Source organism: Rhipicephalus sanguineus, chromosome 1 (genome assembly GCF_013339695.2).
Source record: "Rhipicephalus sanguineus isolate Rsan-2018 chromosome 1, BIME_Rsan_1.4, whole genome shotgun sequence".
Lineage (NCBI taxonomy): Eukaryota > Metazoa > Arthropoda > Arachnida > Ixodida > Ixodidae > Rhipicephalus > Rhipicephalus sanguineus.
In genome coordinates this window covers 99,068,884-99,085,901 of record NC_051176.1, presented here as the reverse complement: position 1 = coordinate 99,085,901, position 17,018 = coordinate 99,068,884, and the positions used below count along the sequence as shown (strand labels likewise).

Below are 17,018 nucleotides of genomic sequence, written 5' to 3'. Positions count from 1 at the left end.
ACGTTCACGCACTTCTGCCACCAGACCATCTTCCAGCCTTTATATGCCGTGAGGTTTAAGCGGGCGAGACGAAACATGTAGACGAAGAGCATGCACTTCGAGGACGCAGAGACTAGACGAGACACACACAGCGCAACTTTCAACTTGTTTATTCGAGAACGAGGGGAGCATAAGTTATATACGCTGAAGCACCTGACACATGGCATGCGCGTTGCGATCACTGGGCATTCAGAAACTTGTAATTCCTGCTGCCTGATTTCACTTTTGTATGGTCAAAAACGCTACAAACGACGAGTTCGAATAAGCGGACGTACAAAAACAGTCTGTCCCTTACGAGTACGAACTGTTCAGCATGCGAAAAAAAAAAAGAAGTCTGCGTGAACGGGTAGAGCTTCGATAAAGGGTATAGTATTTTGCATGATTATATTTATACTACTACAGAGAAATGTTACTGCGTCTTTCAGAAACAACAGGCCTTTGTTCCACGCACTGGGTGTCAAATGGGAGGTCGGGCCTAGCGCGTGCCTCCGCTTTCAAAGCAGTAGGACGCCCATGGAAAAGCTGCTGATTGCGGGCACCTCTATTTGCTGCTCAGCCTCCACCATGCCAGTCCGGGACACCGGAGCTGCGTAATGTGACCCGACTCCGGCCTTTGTTCCTGTGCGCGCGTTATATATATATATATATATATATATATATATATATATATATATATATATATATATATATATATAGGGCCGAATGCCAGGCTGCTCGTGGCTCGAGTTTCAATGGAGGCACAGAAGAAGCAAGATCAGCTGGGCCATGGCACTGGGACAACAAAAGAACAGATGACGATAAAGCGAAGGGGGTGGGGGTGCGGGGGTGGAGAGGGGGTGCAACAGCGACTGGCGTTTCTTCCTGTATGACCACACTTTTCCTGGTCTATATAGTAGCGCCAAGATATGTTGTCGCCCTGCAATTATTTCAAACTTACATTCGGATGCCACCACAGCGCTCTTGCTTTCCAAAGTGCTGAAGAGAACGAGGGTGAACGACGCATCCCATGCATACCTTACACTGATCGCAGCACACAAAATCTATCAGAACGTATCGGCACAGCGGCCCGAGCAAAAAAGCGGGCGCTTCGGTTCTTAGTTGTTTCTTTCGGTTAACGATACTATCCTGTCATCGGCACTCTTTTCCAGTAGAAATAAATCACCCTATCCGCTTGTGTGAGGTGTAATGTCACCAGCGCATGAATTTCATGCATGTTTTGTGCACCTACGCTAGCTCACACAGCTGGGTCACAGCGTTGGCACAGCCTGAATGTATACGCTGTTCCGACGAGGATGAGTTGCTACATCATAGCACCTCATACGATCTGTCGCTGGTTTCGTGGAGTCTCCATGTTGCCGAGTACGTGCATTCGTCTTTGTGTTCGCGTATATATAGTATGGCTGGTTCATATATATATATATATATATATATATATATATATATATATATATCCTCCTGAGTCCCGGGTTACAGTTAGGTGCAGGAATTTTTTCAGAAAGTTCAATATAGCTCGAACAGACCACATAGGAAAAAGTGTTAAAGCTTAGCTTAGTTAAAGTTGGGGTTTGTATGTGGTGCAATGTCCAATATATTGGACATCAGGACCAAATAACAAGGCGAAAATAGCGTACTTAAAAGGTACTTTCAAAATGATAAGGTACTGAAAAATGATAAGCGAGCAAACAAATTTCAGAAATGCAAGCCAAATTACATAGTTTGACGCGTGCGGCCGTAGAACACGCCACTGCTGACCACTGCCATTTCGGACTAGTATTCCAGGCGCGCCGCTGCATTGATTTTGCCCACACTTGACAGAGGGCGCTAGTAGACGTTGAAAAAAACTAAAAAAATAGTTTTAAACGGCAAATGGTGGGTGGTTGGGTTGGAGCAGGCGACAATGAGTTGTCCACTATATTGGACAATGCATAGCCGGGACTCAAGTGGATATATATGTATATATATATATATATATATATATATATATATATATATATATATATATATATATATATATATATATATATATAGCCGGGACTCAAGTGGATATATATATATTATATGATATATATGTGGGTGTGTGGGTGTGTGTGTGTTTGTGTGTGTGTGTGTGTGTGTGTGTAAACGTTTTACTTTCGGCGTCTGCGGTAATTTTACGTTATGATTAAGTAATGCGTCCCCTGAAACAAGGTTTCGCCACTGAACGATCAACTTTACATTTAAACATGTCACATGGTGCCAGAGCACCATGTAAAGCATGGTGCTCTGGCACACAGAACCAGAGCCCCGTGCCCCCGAAAACATTGGTCACGCTTTCCAAGCTCTTGTTGTTTCTAGATGCCAGTGCACACGAACTGGTTGTGAAATGAGGCTGATTGAAGTGGGAAACAAAAAAAAGACGCGCTGGGGCCACCGGCATCCTGTTGTAAGAGTAAAGTTCCGTGAAGCAAGGTGGCGTCACGTGATCCAACTTAGCACGTCACAACGACTCCAGCACCCGTGTCTCCAGTGGTGGGCCTCGTATACAATAACACTAAAGAGATGCAGAAAGTAGAACAGTAGTGGCAAATTATCTTATTACGGTCACATTCATGCCATCCTTACTGTGAACTGAGGTTTAACAAGTGAGAAAATATCGAAAAACTTAAGGATATATAATAACGCCTCTTCATGTTTCTCGTAGGGATCACAAACGAAGTCCGGTCGGGATTTGTCGAGCGCTATTCATCGTGATATCCTGCTCATGCGTTTTTTATTTTGCTTCTGCCGGTGAGCGCGGTGGTAAGTTCTTGAACAAGGGCATCATCACTGTGATCAGTGAGCACCAGCAGCTGGTCATGACTTGTGTTAGGGATCCGGTCGTGATCGTGGTGACGAGGGGTCCATGTGTAGTCAAGTATGTGGTATAGTAGAGCTGTTGGAATTCGTGGGTACCGCGGTCATTTCGTCGACAAATTGTCTGTCGACAGAGCCGGCGACATGTCGGAACCTGAAGCCGCCCATCGCGTTGGTAAGGTATAGGCCTTCGAGACTGGTAGGCCTGGATAGTGCTTCGTAGACCAACATGAGTGGATGGTGTTTGTCGTATTCGTAGACTACCTGGGCGTATATGGCCTACGTAGCCTAGTCTACAAAGCGGCTGTCAAGCAATCTGGCATCATCCTCGGCCACCATGAGGCCATCGCCCAACCTCGTAAGAAATGAAGAGGACACTGCGCCGTTCTGGTGGACGAAGTGCACTTTACGGTGCGGTGATGTGGATATCGTATGTAACTTTCGTTAATGTATTCCTCCGGGGTCGAGCAATCCTTCAATATAGCTTGCTGAATGATAGGTATACGAATGCAATGCTGATTAGACAGCTATAAAAGGGGAGCCAACACTGGAACAACAGCCGTTAATCTGGTATGACGCGTGTATCGTAGGAGTACACATCGTAGACAACCACAATTGACGTTGCGCCGATATTAAGCCTGCGTAGGCTGTTTTTCCATATCAGTTTATAGACCTTGCGTGGCTCAGTGGTAGAATACCTGATTGCCACGCAGAATGCTTGGGTTCGATTCCTGCTGGGATCCTAATTTTCATTATTTCCATTCGTTGAGTGAACGCTGCCGATGCTGGTTTTCCTTAACGCTTTAGCATTCAAGTAACCAATGTCTGTTCTCGCCATTCCTGGGTAGATATAAACTGTCAATCACCTGTGGCGCATACCCGTACACCGCGGCCCATGGTAAACGGGTATGTGCCACACGTGTATAGTGGAAAGGGTTTGACGACATACGCGACAGGATATTAAAACAGCAGCCAAGGTGTAGTTTTACCACAGTGATGTTGACGTCGTTTTTACGAGCGAGCTTCACCGCGATCCTTCGTCGGATTTCACACGTGTGCTGCCGCTGTCCCGCAGAGAACTATGGCGCTTGGATGGTTTTGATCACATGGTACATTTCTCCTCACTGGCACTCTCCCACCTGCTCTTCGGATGCGTGCCGCATTCCACGGGCATAGACCTGCTCTCAGCAGCTCTGCCGCGACTCTCTTCACTGCATGGCCCCTCTGCTCTAGTTCTCCAGAAGGAAATCGCCATAAATAAAAACGCAAAATGAAATACGCGTGTACATAAACAGTATTTGTCGATTGGGCGCCTCGCATGCCGTCGACAAAAACGATGCTTCACTTTCCGTCGGTTTGAGTCTGGCTTCGTACGCAGAAAGAGCTGCCGCCACCGCGAGACCACGGGGGATCATTGCAGACTCACTAATATGCAATCCTGCTTCCACTGCGAGATCTCCCCTGTGATTTTCAACGTCTGCAACGACATCGATAGCGGCAGTCACGAAAGCCGCTGCCATGCAGCGGTCGTTTGTACACGTGGTGACGTATCATTATGCCTTCTAATTCACTGAGAGCAATGAGATTCGTGACGACATCGCTTCAGCACCGAGTCTGGGACGAGAGAAATTGAGTAAAAGATATTCGGCCTTTGCTTACAAATAACACCAATAATAAGTCATCTTTTCACCCAACTGAAACTGCACGCATTCTTCAGTGCCCCTGTTTATTCCAGCTGAACTTCATATTTCTCATTAGTGTTCGTTTTCCCTAACTAGCTGTGCGTATCAGACTCCCAAGTAGGGAAAGAACGATCAAGACCATCGACCTCACTGCCGGCTTGCGGTAAGCTACAACCAGACTTCCTTTTCTGCTGATACAGCTCTAGATTTCGCGTTTGATGTTTCATGTAAACGTGTTATTTGTGGCTACATGAGGTGGCATCAGCGTCATCTGGTCGATATAAACTCCGGGTGAAGCAAAAAACACAAGAAATAGGCTGTCAGCGCCCTAGAAAGGCGGTGTCTATTCTCCCAGCAGCCGAAAAATCTTCAGAAAATATTTCACCTGGCAGTCGCATCACATTGGTAATCGGAAACCGCGTCCTCATTCGTGCTAAATTTCCCACAAAGCATCGTTTTCTTGTTAACTTAGTGCACACACACACACACACACACACACACACACACACACACACACACATATATATATATATATATATATATATATATATATATATATATATATATATATATATATATATATTCAAACCATTTCATTATAGGCGGTACATTGATGATGTATTTCTGATCTGGCACCATGGGGAGAGGGAACTTTTGTCATTCATTGCAGACTTGAACAATGCTCATCCAGCCATCTCTTTCTCAGAATCATACTCAAGCACATCAATCAATTTTCTTGACGTCACGGTTACGATACGTGCTAATAAACTTACGCCTAAACTCTTTAGGAAACCCACGGATAGGCAATCCTACCTGCATTTCGAAAGCTCTCATCCAAAGCACTGCAAAACGGCGATCCCTTACGGTCAAGCGCTCCGTTTTAAAAAGATATGTTCCGCGGATTCCGACTTCACCGAAAGCTGCACCAAACTTCGGGAGGCGCTGAAGAAACAAAAATATCTACCCCAAATTATTGACGATGCTATTAAACGGGCTGACGGTGTTTACCGCAAAGAACTTTTTGTTCGAAAGAAAAACGCTGCGCACTCAAACACTAACCTGGTTTTAACACACTCCGCATCGGCACCAAACATAAACAGCATTCTTCAGAAGCATCACAACTTATTATTGCAGAGCAATCACCTTAAAAATATCTTTCCTGATCCCCAACGTGTGGTGTATCGTAGATCGAGGAACTTACGCGACTTACTAACGTCGTCAAAAATTACCCCCGCAACTTATCCTGGTTGTCATCCTTGCCACAAGCCCCGTTGCAAGGTATGCAGCCACATGAGTAACACAAGTTATGTTAAGAGCACAGCTTCAAACTTTCATCTGAAGATAAAAGGGGATTTTGACTGTGGCACAAGCAACGTTGTGTACATGCTTGAATGCTCTGTGTGCAAACCTCAGTATATCGGGCAAACTGAAACCGCTTTTAGACTGCGTTTCAATAACCATAAAGCACATGCTATAAGCCTACCTAATCTACCTCTGTCCAAGCACGTTAATATTCCTGGCCACTCTTTCGATAAACTCGCAGCAACTATACTGGAATCCGGTTTCCCTTCGCACCATGATAGAGAAATTCGCGAGTCATTCCTCATCCACAAGTTCAACGCTGTCTCATCTGGCATAGATGAAAATCCAGGCAAGCTGACGTTTCTTACGGCGCGGAACTAAGTTCTAGTATCATCACAATCTAATAATAATCACTGTACACGCAGATTTTTTCTGCACGCTTTCGTAGCATCCCTTTTCTTTGCTTTTTGTTGTCAATGTTCGCACCCCTTCAATTGTTTAGTGACGCATCTTGTCATGTTCAAGCGCTTTTTCTCTCTTTCTCTTTTTTTCCTATATGCGTTTGCAGAATTGTATTTCTGTTTGTAGATCTTGTTACGGCTTTCAAATTATTAGTCACGCAATCTGTTTCATGGAAGCACCTATTCTTCAGATACGTTTACACGCCTTTGCAATGACCTGTTGCTTTCACAGTGCATAACTCGCCTTACTGCAGTGATTACTGTGTGATAGTGATAGCTAGATCACATGTTAGGGGCCCCTTATACCACGTGTCTACTTAAAAAGAGCGCATTTCTGTTTTCTGTGTTCCCTGATGAAGGCCGGTCCCCGGCTGAAACGTCGGATTAATAAAAAGTTTTCGTGTTGCACGTCCTCTACTTCGCAAAGCATTGATTCGACTGGATCCAAGGACACTTCCTTCCTCATATATATATATATATATATATATATATATATATATATATATATATATATATATATATATATATATATACAACCAACCCACGGACGTCTCCCCCACACATCATGCACACTTCCGGAGCCCCTGGTGCCCACTACGGAACCCTAGGTGGCTAACATGAATGCGTGGACTACATTGTGGCATGAGTCGTAAATCGTGTGATGGTTCTGACACCCACAACTTCACAATTAAATAAAAATTATACGTGCTGCAACAAAGCCATGAGTATATATAGACCTTGGTTTTGCTCAGATAAATAATACAGTACGATGTTTAACGTAAAGACAAGTAACGAAGCTCCATAAGTTCAACAGCAAGTCACACAAGTAGCCAAGCTATATGGATATGCATACATCAAGCAAAGGGAAATCTACTAAATATCAACCAAGATAACCTTAGAACTTAGAGGCCGTTGTATATAAGACGTGGTGCGAGGATTCATCTTGAAAACAGCGCAGCAACACAAGGACAAAGGGAGATACAACGGTACCGGCGCTTTTGAATAACGGTAATGCTACTGGAGCTACCTTTCGCAAATGCAGGTACTTGCCTAACATCAGGGATCTTACCGGGGTTGGAATTGACCAAAGGTCATTGCATTGATTGACATTTAGGGGCCAGTGGTAACAATACCAATGAGATATTGCCGGGTAAAATTGGGTTGGGCGTCTTTTCAAATGAGAGAAGTGCCGAGCAAAATTAGATTTGAAGAAAGCCTCAGAGACTTGGATGCACAAATATTCGTAACTTCAAGGGACACTAAAGAGAAAAACGATCTTTCTCCTATTAGTAAATTACTCTTTCACATACCAAAGTCACCGCGCTTGCCGCAAGGACGAGTCTGTTAAGTGAGAAAACGCGCAAAAAGAATGTGCGGGTGACGACGCCACCTTGAAGTTGCCGCACCGATCGTCATGGTTTCATAGAATTTTGCCGCGTCTACTAGGCCATATATATGTAGTTCCTAATCGGTAAAAAATGAAGTACATAGTCCAAGTTTCAGGAAATCTCGTTGAGCCTAAGTCGCCAAAATACAAAAAATACTTTGAAATCCGTGACGTCATGGACGAAGATTTCGGCGCGAAATTTAAAAAATGAAACTTTGGCCTTGATTTTCTTCTCTAATAAGAAACTTATGATAGTGAAATTAACGACGTTAGAGATTTCACAGTGCAATTTATCAATCTAAAGCTATTCATTGCTTCACTTTGGTGTCCTTTAAAAGCATGGTGAACATAAAATGGAAGAAGGCGTGATGAAGGTTTGCAGCTAAGTGCTTTGTAATTAAAAGTGTAAGTAGGCGAGCCATAGTAATGGAAAGAAAATTGAGGTACTCAAAATATACAGCATTATGTACCACTTTACCTAGCGAGTCCCCTAATATGTTACTATATATGCGCTATCGTCCCCGCCGTTATATCTCAGACTCACATTAATACCACTTTTTTTTTCTTTCAGCAGCATTAGCTGGCCCTTTTAGTACGACATTTCTCGTCCGTATGGTCAAGCGCTGCGGAGCACATAAATATGCAAGGATGCAGTCGCGATTTGTGTTAAATTCTGGCGCACATGGCCGTGGCTCGAGAAGGAATCCGAGAGCGCCTCTATTCCAGACAGCGCACCTGTTTGAATTAACCGATCTTTGAAATGTACGGTACAGAGATGTCCTGGCGTGCTGCGGGAGGAAACGATTTTGTTGCGTAATTGCAGGTACGGAAGCATTGCGCTGCGAAGTCACCGCTGCTTAAATCCTTACTCAGCTCGAGCCACTCGATCATGCCAGCCCTCAGAGAAGCTCCCTGGTCAGGCTGTTACTGCGGGGCTGAATCATCGCCATTCATTTCACACTGAGGTGCCGAAACCTGCGAAAGAAGCTCGAGCGATCTTGCGCCGAAGCTGATCTGCGCCTTCCTCTTGCAACGATGCTGGAGCGGGCCGCTAACAAGAATCCATGAGCCTCTCCTTTGTTGACTATAAGAACGGGAAGTGCGGTTCCCTTCCTTTTTCTCGTGTTCTGTACTTTCGAACAAAAAGAAACGGGATCTATATGGCCGGTGGTACAGAAAGCGATCCGACTTCGTTACCGTGTGCGCAAGAGCAGCTGTTTCGTGAAGCGTAAGTTCCTTGTTGAAAGCAAAAATAAATAAATGCTGGTACAGACGGGCGTTGCGAAGCCGCGGGCAGCAAACATAAGGAGAGTTCACGCCAGGAAGTAAGAGCCGCCCCCGGCAGATACTGATTGCTGCACAATGCAAAAAGTTCCAGTACGTCGGCATCCCTTTGCACGGACAGCACAGAAACTTTATGGGAGGTTGGTTAACGATGAGTAACGAGCCAGAGAATAAATGCCACGAACTCTCGCAACTGTCGCAGCGAACACGTATATGCACTGAAAATCGCACCTTTTTAAGTTTTCTTCTGTGTCCGTTGTGGGACTTTGTCAGTTTTCAATCAGCTAGCCATGTTTATGCACCACAACTGACGGCGTGAACGTTTTTTTTTTCGCAAACATCTTCTCAGAGCGAGAACTCGACAAGTGAGTCAGTCATCGCCTTGTAAACAAAGCAGAACCGATCGTGTACACGCGAAACTACCAAGGTTCGTTAGATCCGCGCCGCCGTCTACCATTCCACATATCTGCTCCTTGTTTGTGCACTTTGTGTTCCATATAGCGGCCCTATATAGCTGTTCAGGCTGAACCTCGATTCAAAACCTCAGTTGTTATATGACGCCACTCTCACGCCTAGTTATTCAGCATTCAGCAACAGTGCGAGAAAACCTGGAGCGGGCCTTTGGCGACTTCTATTTGTCTGTTTCTATTGCATACTTTGTATGTGTACGCAGTGGTTGGCTCGAGATGTTTCTTCGCGGTTTGTGTCTGCCTGGCAAGCGATCTGTAGATTTCGGAAAGCTATCATGGATGACTTCACTTATCTATAGTGATCGAAAGTCCAAACTTGACTCTACTTTGCCGTCTCGGCTATTTTCTGATTCCCGTGGTGATATTTTATCATGACAGCCAACCCTGGCGGCATTATATTGCTATGTACAATCGGCATCAGAAGTTTTGAGACCACTGCGACTGAGAAAACTCTGAATGTCCCAGCAATTTGGGACTGTTCGTTCGAGTGGCTCAGCAGATGATGTTGGCGCGTTTTAGAACAGGCCGGAAATCTAAATTCAAGGCTGCCCGCGCAAGCCGAAGGGATATTAAGCATTTTCTCGTTCCCTGTGATCCGCAAACTTTCGACGCTGAGTGTACTTTTATATTAAATTCCTGACAAGCTCTGAATGTGAAGCCGGCATACGCCAAATTCAACTGCATTTCAACAATTTATAGACTACGGACATCATCGCTAATGCAGTAATGGCACTTAATGGCACAGGGATAACGTTCTATAGAGAGCATTTACACATACTCTCACATAGCAGTGGTTTACGATGTTCAATTTTTTTATTGATATGATTTATAGGAGACGATTCCGCCTTACTGGCACCGGCGTCTCCTCCTCCCATGACATGCATAACAAAGAGCAAAAAAAAAAAAGATTGAAAATATAGCAAAGCACAGAGGGCAGTCTGAGAAATTTGCAGAGTTCCGCGTTCGTGTACATAAAATCCTCCTACAGCTCCGTAAACAAGACAGATTGCATAAAAGATCCTGCAACCCCCCCCCCCCATAACTCCTCACACGTATCTACGTAACAAAACAAAAGGGGCGTGATTGTTTGGGAACAGCTTAATTTTTGTTTCAATAATAGTATGATAACTGTTAGGGTTTTACGTCCCAAAACCACGATGTGATCATGAGGAACGCCGTAGTGCGGAGCTCGGGAAATTTTGACCATCCGGTGTTCTTTAACGCGCGCCTAAGTTCAGGTACACGGGCCTCGAGCATTTGGCCTCCATCGAAAGGCTGCCGCCGCAACCGGGATTTGATCTCGCGACCTTCGGTCAGAAGTCCAGCACCACAACCACTAGACCACCACCGTGGCGGTTGGCTTCTGTTTCAGTCGGCAACGAACATTGAAAACGATAATTAGGCATGTGAATTAAACCCGTGGCGAACGCATTGAGCAATACTTTAGCGATTTTACTTCGTGAAGAAAAAAATAAATTTCGAATGAACTGTCTGTCTTATCGCCTATAATTTCCCATAACAAGTGATTCAGCATGGTCGGGGCGATCTGCAGATCTCGCATATGTTTGGTATGTGTACCTCTGGGAAGATCCTGCTTAATTGGACTGGACTGGGGTAAGAGTTCGTTCGTAGCTGGTGCCAAGCGACGGCCTGCGCACTGTTAAGCTTGGAGTGAGGCGGCAAAACCTCGCCGTATACCCTTGTGAGAGATCTCGGCCCCATCGCGTTAAGCCGTGCATGACCATATGAAAGTTGTTCACCACCACCCGCATGTAAACGTATGAGATCATTATAAAAACAAAAGTCAGTGTCTGCGCGATAGAAAATGCATCAGGAAATGCAATTGTTAATGTCTAAGTATCCACGTCAGCAGGAAGCTTTAATGTATGAGCGCGATGGCCTTATTCCCCTGATGGTTCTATGAGTCCGTAAGAACTGTTTTGAGACGCCAACATTGGGAGAGAACAGGATCCGAAATTGACTGATACCGGGCATTTGCAGGTAACACTGTCCTGTATAGGTATGCTGGTGTCGTCACCGTCAGTTAAGTGAAGGAAACCAGAGGGATGCACATGTACACTTTTCGCTTCGGCTATTTACTTTTCGAACATACATAAAAAATAGAATACACACAAAAGGTACTGTCATCAATATTACATCGCTAATGGCTTATTCGATATTCAACATCGCTAAGTAAGAGTCCAAATCACAAACTAATTTCGCTTCTGCACGTAAAAGACAATAAAGTCCGAATTTACTTCTTTGGTGGCAGTTGGCGTCCGGTGTTGCACTTGACACTTGCTGGAGCCCTCGTAGCATAGCCAGGGGAACGACTTAGAACCAGGGACCGGAGCGTAGCCGATGTTGGTTCTGTCCAGTTCGAGTCGCGTACGTCTTCCTTTCGCCCAAGCCAAGGTTCGACTGCCCCGAGCTCTAGGTCGTCGTCTTCGAAATCCCTCTCCCGAGATTCCTTGGGGTCAATTGTGGGAGAGGAGCCTTTCCTCCTGCCGCGCCGGTGCGCACGGTGTTTACATTGAACTTTGCGCGGCGCCGGGACCGTGGGGCCCGCGCAGGGGGCAACTTCACGTTCTGCTGTAAGATACGGGGGGCCCGCTCACGGGGGCGGCTTCGAATTCGCACTGTCTGGCGACGTCTTCTTTTGGCGCAAATTCACTTGGCATCTGATTATTAAACGAAGTCCATTTGAATATGCACATACATGACAATATCCCCCCTCTTAAGAGTTTTACCGTGAGGAAAAACTGCTCACTGCCAATACAACTAATACAATGCATATGCAGCAACACTTCAAACATGGAACATCACTCAAATTACACATTGCTCCAATAAGTATAGATATTCACTCACAAAACACAAAAATGACAAAAAGAAAGACGCTGAGCAGTTTAGGCTAGCCTGCTCATGAAGTCAGCTCCTACGTTTTCCTTGCCTTTGAAATACTGGATGTGGAATTCGTACTCCTGGAGTACCAAGCTCCATCTCATCAGGCGGCTATTCGCCAATTTGCTCTTGGCTAAATACTGTAGCGGCTGATGATCGGTTTGCACGGTGAAGTGCGTGCCGTACAGATATATGTGAAATCTTTTGATTGCCCACACGAGAGCCAAGCATTCTTTCTCTATGGTGGAGTAGTTTCTCTCGCATGCGTTCAGTTTTTTGCTTGCATAGAAAACTGAATGCAGCACTCCCTTCTCTTCCTGCATAAGTACAGCTCCTAGAGCGTTGTCTGAGGCGTCCGTACGCGGGACAAACTCCTTGCTCATGTTCGGTGCAAGTAAGACGGGCGGCTCTTCCATTCGCTTCTTTAGTTGTCGAAACGCCGCCTCCTCCTTTTCTGTCCACTTAACGGTGTTCGGGGCTCCTTTCTTGGTTAGCTCCACCAGCGGGTTAGCTACCTCTGCGTATCGCGGGATGAACTCCCGGTAATATCCGGTTAAACCCAAAAACGATTGCACTTGCTTCTTTGTTTTAGGTATTTCTGCTGCTTGGATCCTTTCTAGGATATCGTCTTTTGTTGCAATGTGACCCATGCCGATCTTGTGGCCGAGAAACGAGACTGCCTCGAAGCCGACTTCGCATTTAGTGGGCTTGACTGTGAAGTTAGCCACTCTAAGTCTCTGGAACAATTTCTCGAGGACCTGTAGGTGCTCTTCCCACGTGTCTGTAGCCACCACAATGTCATCTATATAGTGCTCCACGTGTTCGATTCCTTCAAGAACCCGCCTCATAAGCTTAGTGAACGTCGCTGCCGCTGTCTTGAGTCCGAACGGCATGTATCTGAACTGGAACAATCCGCTCGCGCAGGAGAACGCCGTTTTGTCTTTGGATTCCTCCTCTATTGGTATTTGCCAATACCCCTTGGCCAGGTCGAACTTTGAGAAGAACTTCCTGTGTGCAACTCGCGCGAAAACAACATCTGTTCTCGGGATGGGTTCTGCGTCTGCGATTAGAATGCCGTTTAGGCGCCTAAAGTCCACACATATCCGGTATGAGCCATCAGCCTTTCTGACCGCCACCAATGGCGAGTTGTAAGCGGACTCTGTACGCTCTATGATCCCCATGCGGAGCATCTCCTTTACTTCTGTTTCGAGTGGATCTTGAGCCGATAAGGGCAGTGGATACTGCCGGACGTGTACCGGCTGTTCGGTCGTCAGCCGTATTTTGCAACTGAGAACTGTTGTCTTGCCAGGTACATCAGAAAAGACTTCTTCATACTTTCCTAGGAGGGCTTTAACTTGCGATGTTTTGTTGGCATTGAGTTCGGGACTGATAATCACTTTCTCCGATCCCATGCTCTTTGCAAGGTTGCACGTGGGCCTTTCTGCGACCTCTTCCTCTTCGCTGATTACCATACAGGCAATTTTCTGATTGTTAGGGGGGCTTCTCTCTTCGTATTTCTTCAGCATGTTTATGTGAAAAATCTTTTTGTTTCCATTTAACTGTAGCTCGTAGTCGACGTCATTCTTCTTCCGTGTCACCGGAAACGGTCCTTTCCATTGCATGGTCAGTTTATTTCTGTCACTTGGGAGTAAGATAAGCGCTCTTTCTCCTGGCTTAAGCTGTCTGTCTACCGCCTTGCGGTCGTAGAACTTCTTGTACTTTTCCCGGGCTTTATCCAGATTCTCATGCACCATCTTGCAGGTCTCCTCTAATCTCTCTCGAAGTTCCAGCACATAGGCATACGTTGTCTTCAGTTCAGCTTCGAGCTCTTGGTTGGTCCAAAGTTCGTGAAGAATGGCTAGTGGCCCTCTCACGGTTCTGCCGTATAACATCTCGAACGGTGAAAATCCTAAGCTTGATTGTGGGACCTCTCGATAGGCAAATAACAGTGCAGGTAGGTACCGGTCCCAATCAGCGGGCCTTTCTTGACACATCTTCTTCACCATATGCTTAATAGTCCCATTGAATCTTTCTACCAAACCGTTACACATGGGGTGGTAAGGCGTGGTTAGCAGTTGCTGAATGGACATCAGCCGGTTGATTTCCCTCATTAGGTCTGATGTAAAGTTCGACCCTCGGTCGCTGAGTATCCCCTTGGGAACTCCATACCGAGCGAACACCTCCAGCAGTGCCTCTGCAATCTCCACAGTATTGATAGTCTTCAGAGCCACGGCATCCGGGTATCTAGTGGCCATATCCACCAAAGTTAGTACGTAGCGGTTGCCTTTCCTCGATGACGGGGAGATGGGTCCGATGACATCGATCGCTACTCTCTGGAATGGAAGTTCGATGGTGGGCATGCTTCCGAGGGGCGCTTTTCCCACTCGTCCTTTCGGTATAGTTCGTTGACATATGTCGCAAGATTTGACGTAACGTTTTACGTCGCTCTGCACGCCAGGCCAGAAAAATTCTTTTGTTATCCTGGTCGTTGTACTTTTCGCACCTTGGTGTCCAGCCATGACTGCGTCATGCCCGAGACTCATCACAGCGGCTCTCAAACCCTCCGGTACAACAAGTTGCAGAATTTCTCTCCCTGTGCAAAAAGTGCACTTTCTGTACAACAAGTTATCTCGAATGAGGTACTCAAACGTTGTTCGACCCCTCTTCCTCTTCTGAACTTCCCCCACCGTTTTGAAACAGTCGGCGAGTGATCCGTCCTCTTTCTGCTGTTTTGCTACCTCCGCAGGTGTAACTTTCAGCGCCTCCGCCGCAGGCACCTTCAGCTTCGGTGTTTTTTCTCTGTTCGCAGTGGCCGCTCTAGTTTGCACCGCCGATGAAACCAGGGGGTTGCTTATTTCCAGCTCCTTAACCTCTGTTGTCTCCTTACTTTTTCCCTCCTTCGAGTTTTCTTGAGGGGGCCGTTCCTTCGTTTTTTCCTGTTGCCCGCATCCCTGCGTATTTTGTCCGGTTTCGTATGTCGCCTTCCATTCCGGATCTGGGTCATCTACCTGTCTTACGCCAGGGATATTTCCAAGAATTAAGTCGTACAAGGGCTCTTCCACGCACTTCGCTGCCACTGCTCCTGAATAGTACGGTGTAGACACGCTTATGATGGCCTCGGGCAGCCACCTCACGGTACCGTCAACCAGCGTCACCGGCGTTTGCTCACCTGTGAGCTCTTCATCCTTGACGAGATTTCTTTTTACAAGGACGGTATTCGTTCCGCTGTCCCTCAAAACTGAGACACGCTCCCCGCGAATATCTCCGTCTACCACTGGCATGCTGAGTCCACAGCCGATCACTGGCTTCGCCATTTCGGTTCCTTTGATCGTGTCACATTCAGTCTTATCCGCATTTGTGACGTCATTGCCTGCCATCCATTCCTGCCTAGGGCTCACGACGCATGCAGCCTTTTCTTGGGTCCTAATCCTGCATTCTTCGGTACTGTGACCCCTCCTATTGCAATTCTGGCAAACGAGCTGGGCCTTCCCCATTGCTCCTCCAAACCGACAATCTACCATACGGTGTCCTGTTCTGTTACAAATAAAGCATCTAGGAGCCGGTCTGTGCGTATTTTCCTGCGATCTCTGCTTCGTCGTATCGGTGCTTAGCGATTTCGGTGCCTCTTCTTTCGCTTTTCCCAGGTTTCTCAGGTCCTGTGCTTCCATGAACTGGTCAGAGAAGTCCGTCAACTCCTCCACTGTCTTAAGCCTCCGCTCCTTTAGGAATATGGCCAGCTTCGGGTGGCAGCAGGACAAGAACTGCTCCTTCACCATTAGAGCTTTGATTTCTTCGTACGATTTCTCCGTACCTGACATCTCGATCCATCGGTCGAGATAACCTGACAAGCGGGATGCAAACTGTTTCCCTGTCTCTGAATCATTGGGCTTGCTGCCTCGAAACCTTTCTCGGAATCCCTCGGCCGTTAACCGAAACCTCTGTAGCAGGGTGACCTTCACTTTATCATAGTCCGTCGACTCCGTCGCGGGCATCCTTCCAAACACTGTCAGTGCCTCGCCAACCAAACAAAGACTGAGAGCTGTCGCCCATTCGCTTTGTGCCCATCCTTGCCCCGAGGCTATTCTTTCAAAGCGATGCAAATACGCATCCAGATCATCGCGCTTATCGTCAAACGTGGCCATCAACTTCCTTGGACATATTTTTGTCGCTCTCGGCACCTCTTCGCGGGCTGTCGATGAGGGTCTCTCTTCGCTCCCTGCTCGTACCTCTGCCTCCGCTGCACGCAATCGCAGCTCTAGCAATTCTTTTTCCTGAACCGCCTTTTCTATTTGCAAGGCCGCTTTTTCTTTTTCTAACGCCGCCATTCGTACGGCTCTCTCCTCTGCCTCTCGGGCCGCTTCGCGCGCTGCTGCTCTCTCATCTCTAAGCCTCTGTGATTTCTGCTCATATAGCTTAAGCATCTCTTCTTTGCTTAGCCCTAAATTCCCAGACATCATCATCAACTTTTCCAAGTCCATCGCTCTGGTTTCAGTACGAGCGCAAGCGTACCGACATTCACGTAAAGACAAAGGGACTGGTTAGATTGTATCCTGGCAGGCTCGCCAAATTGTCGTCACCGTCAGTTAAGTGAAGGAAACCAGAGGGATGCACATGCACACTTTTCGCTTCGGCTATTTACTTTTCGAACATACATAAAAAA

At 46.5% G+C, this 17,018-nt stretch overlaps 1 protein-coding gene across 1 annotated transcript in view; it reads right to left on the bottom strand.

The window, feature by feature from the left end:
- Window positions 1-16,350, bottom strand: part of LOC125756884 (uncharacterized) — a 29,113-nt gene extending 12,763 nt beyond the window's left edge. The window contains exons 1-2 of the mRNA XM_049411905.1: window positions 15,982-16,350; window positions 12,731-14,691 (exon numbers count right to left, since the gene is read on the bottom strand). Coding sequence (XP_049267862.1) covers window positions 12,731-14,691; window positions 15,982-16,350 — 2,330 coding nt within the window. The remainder of the gene's footprint in view (window positions 1-12,730; window positions 14,692-15,981) is intronic.
- Window positions 16,351-17,018: the final 668 nt, after the last annotated feature.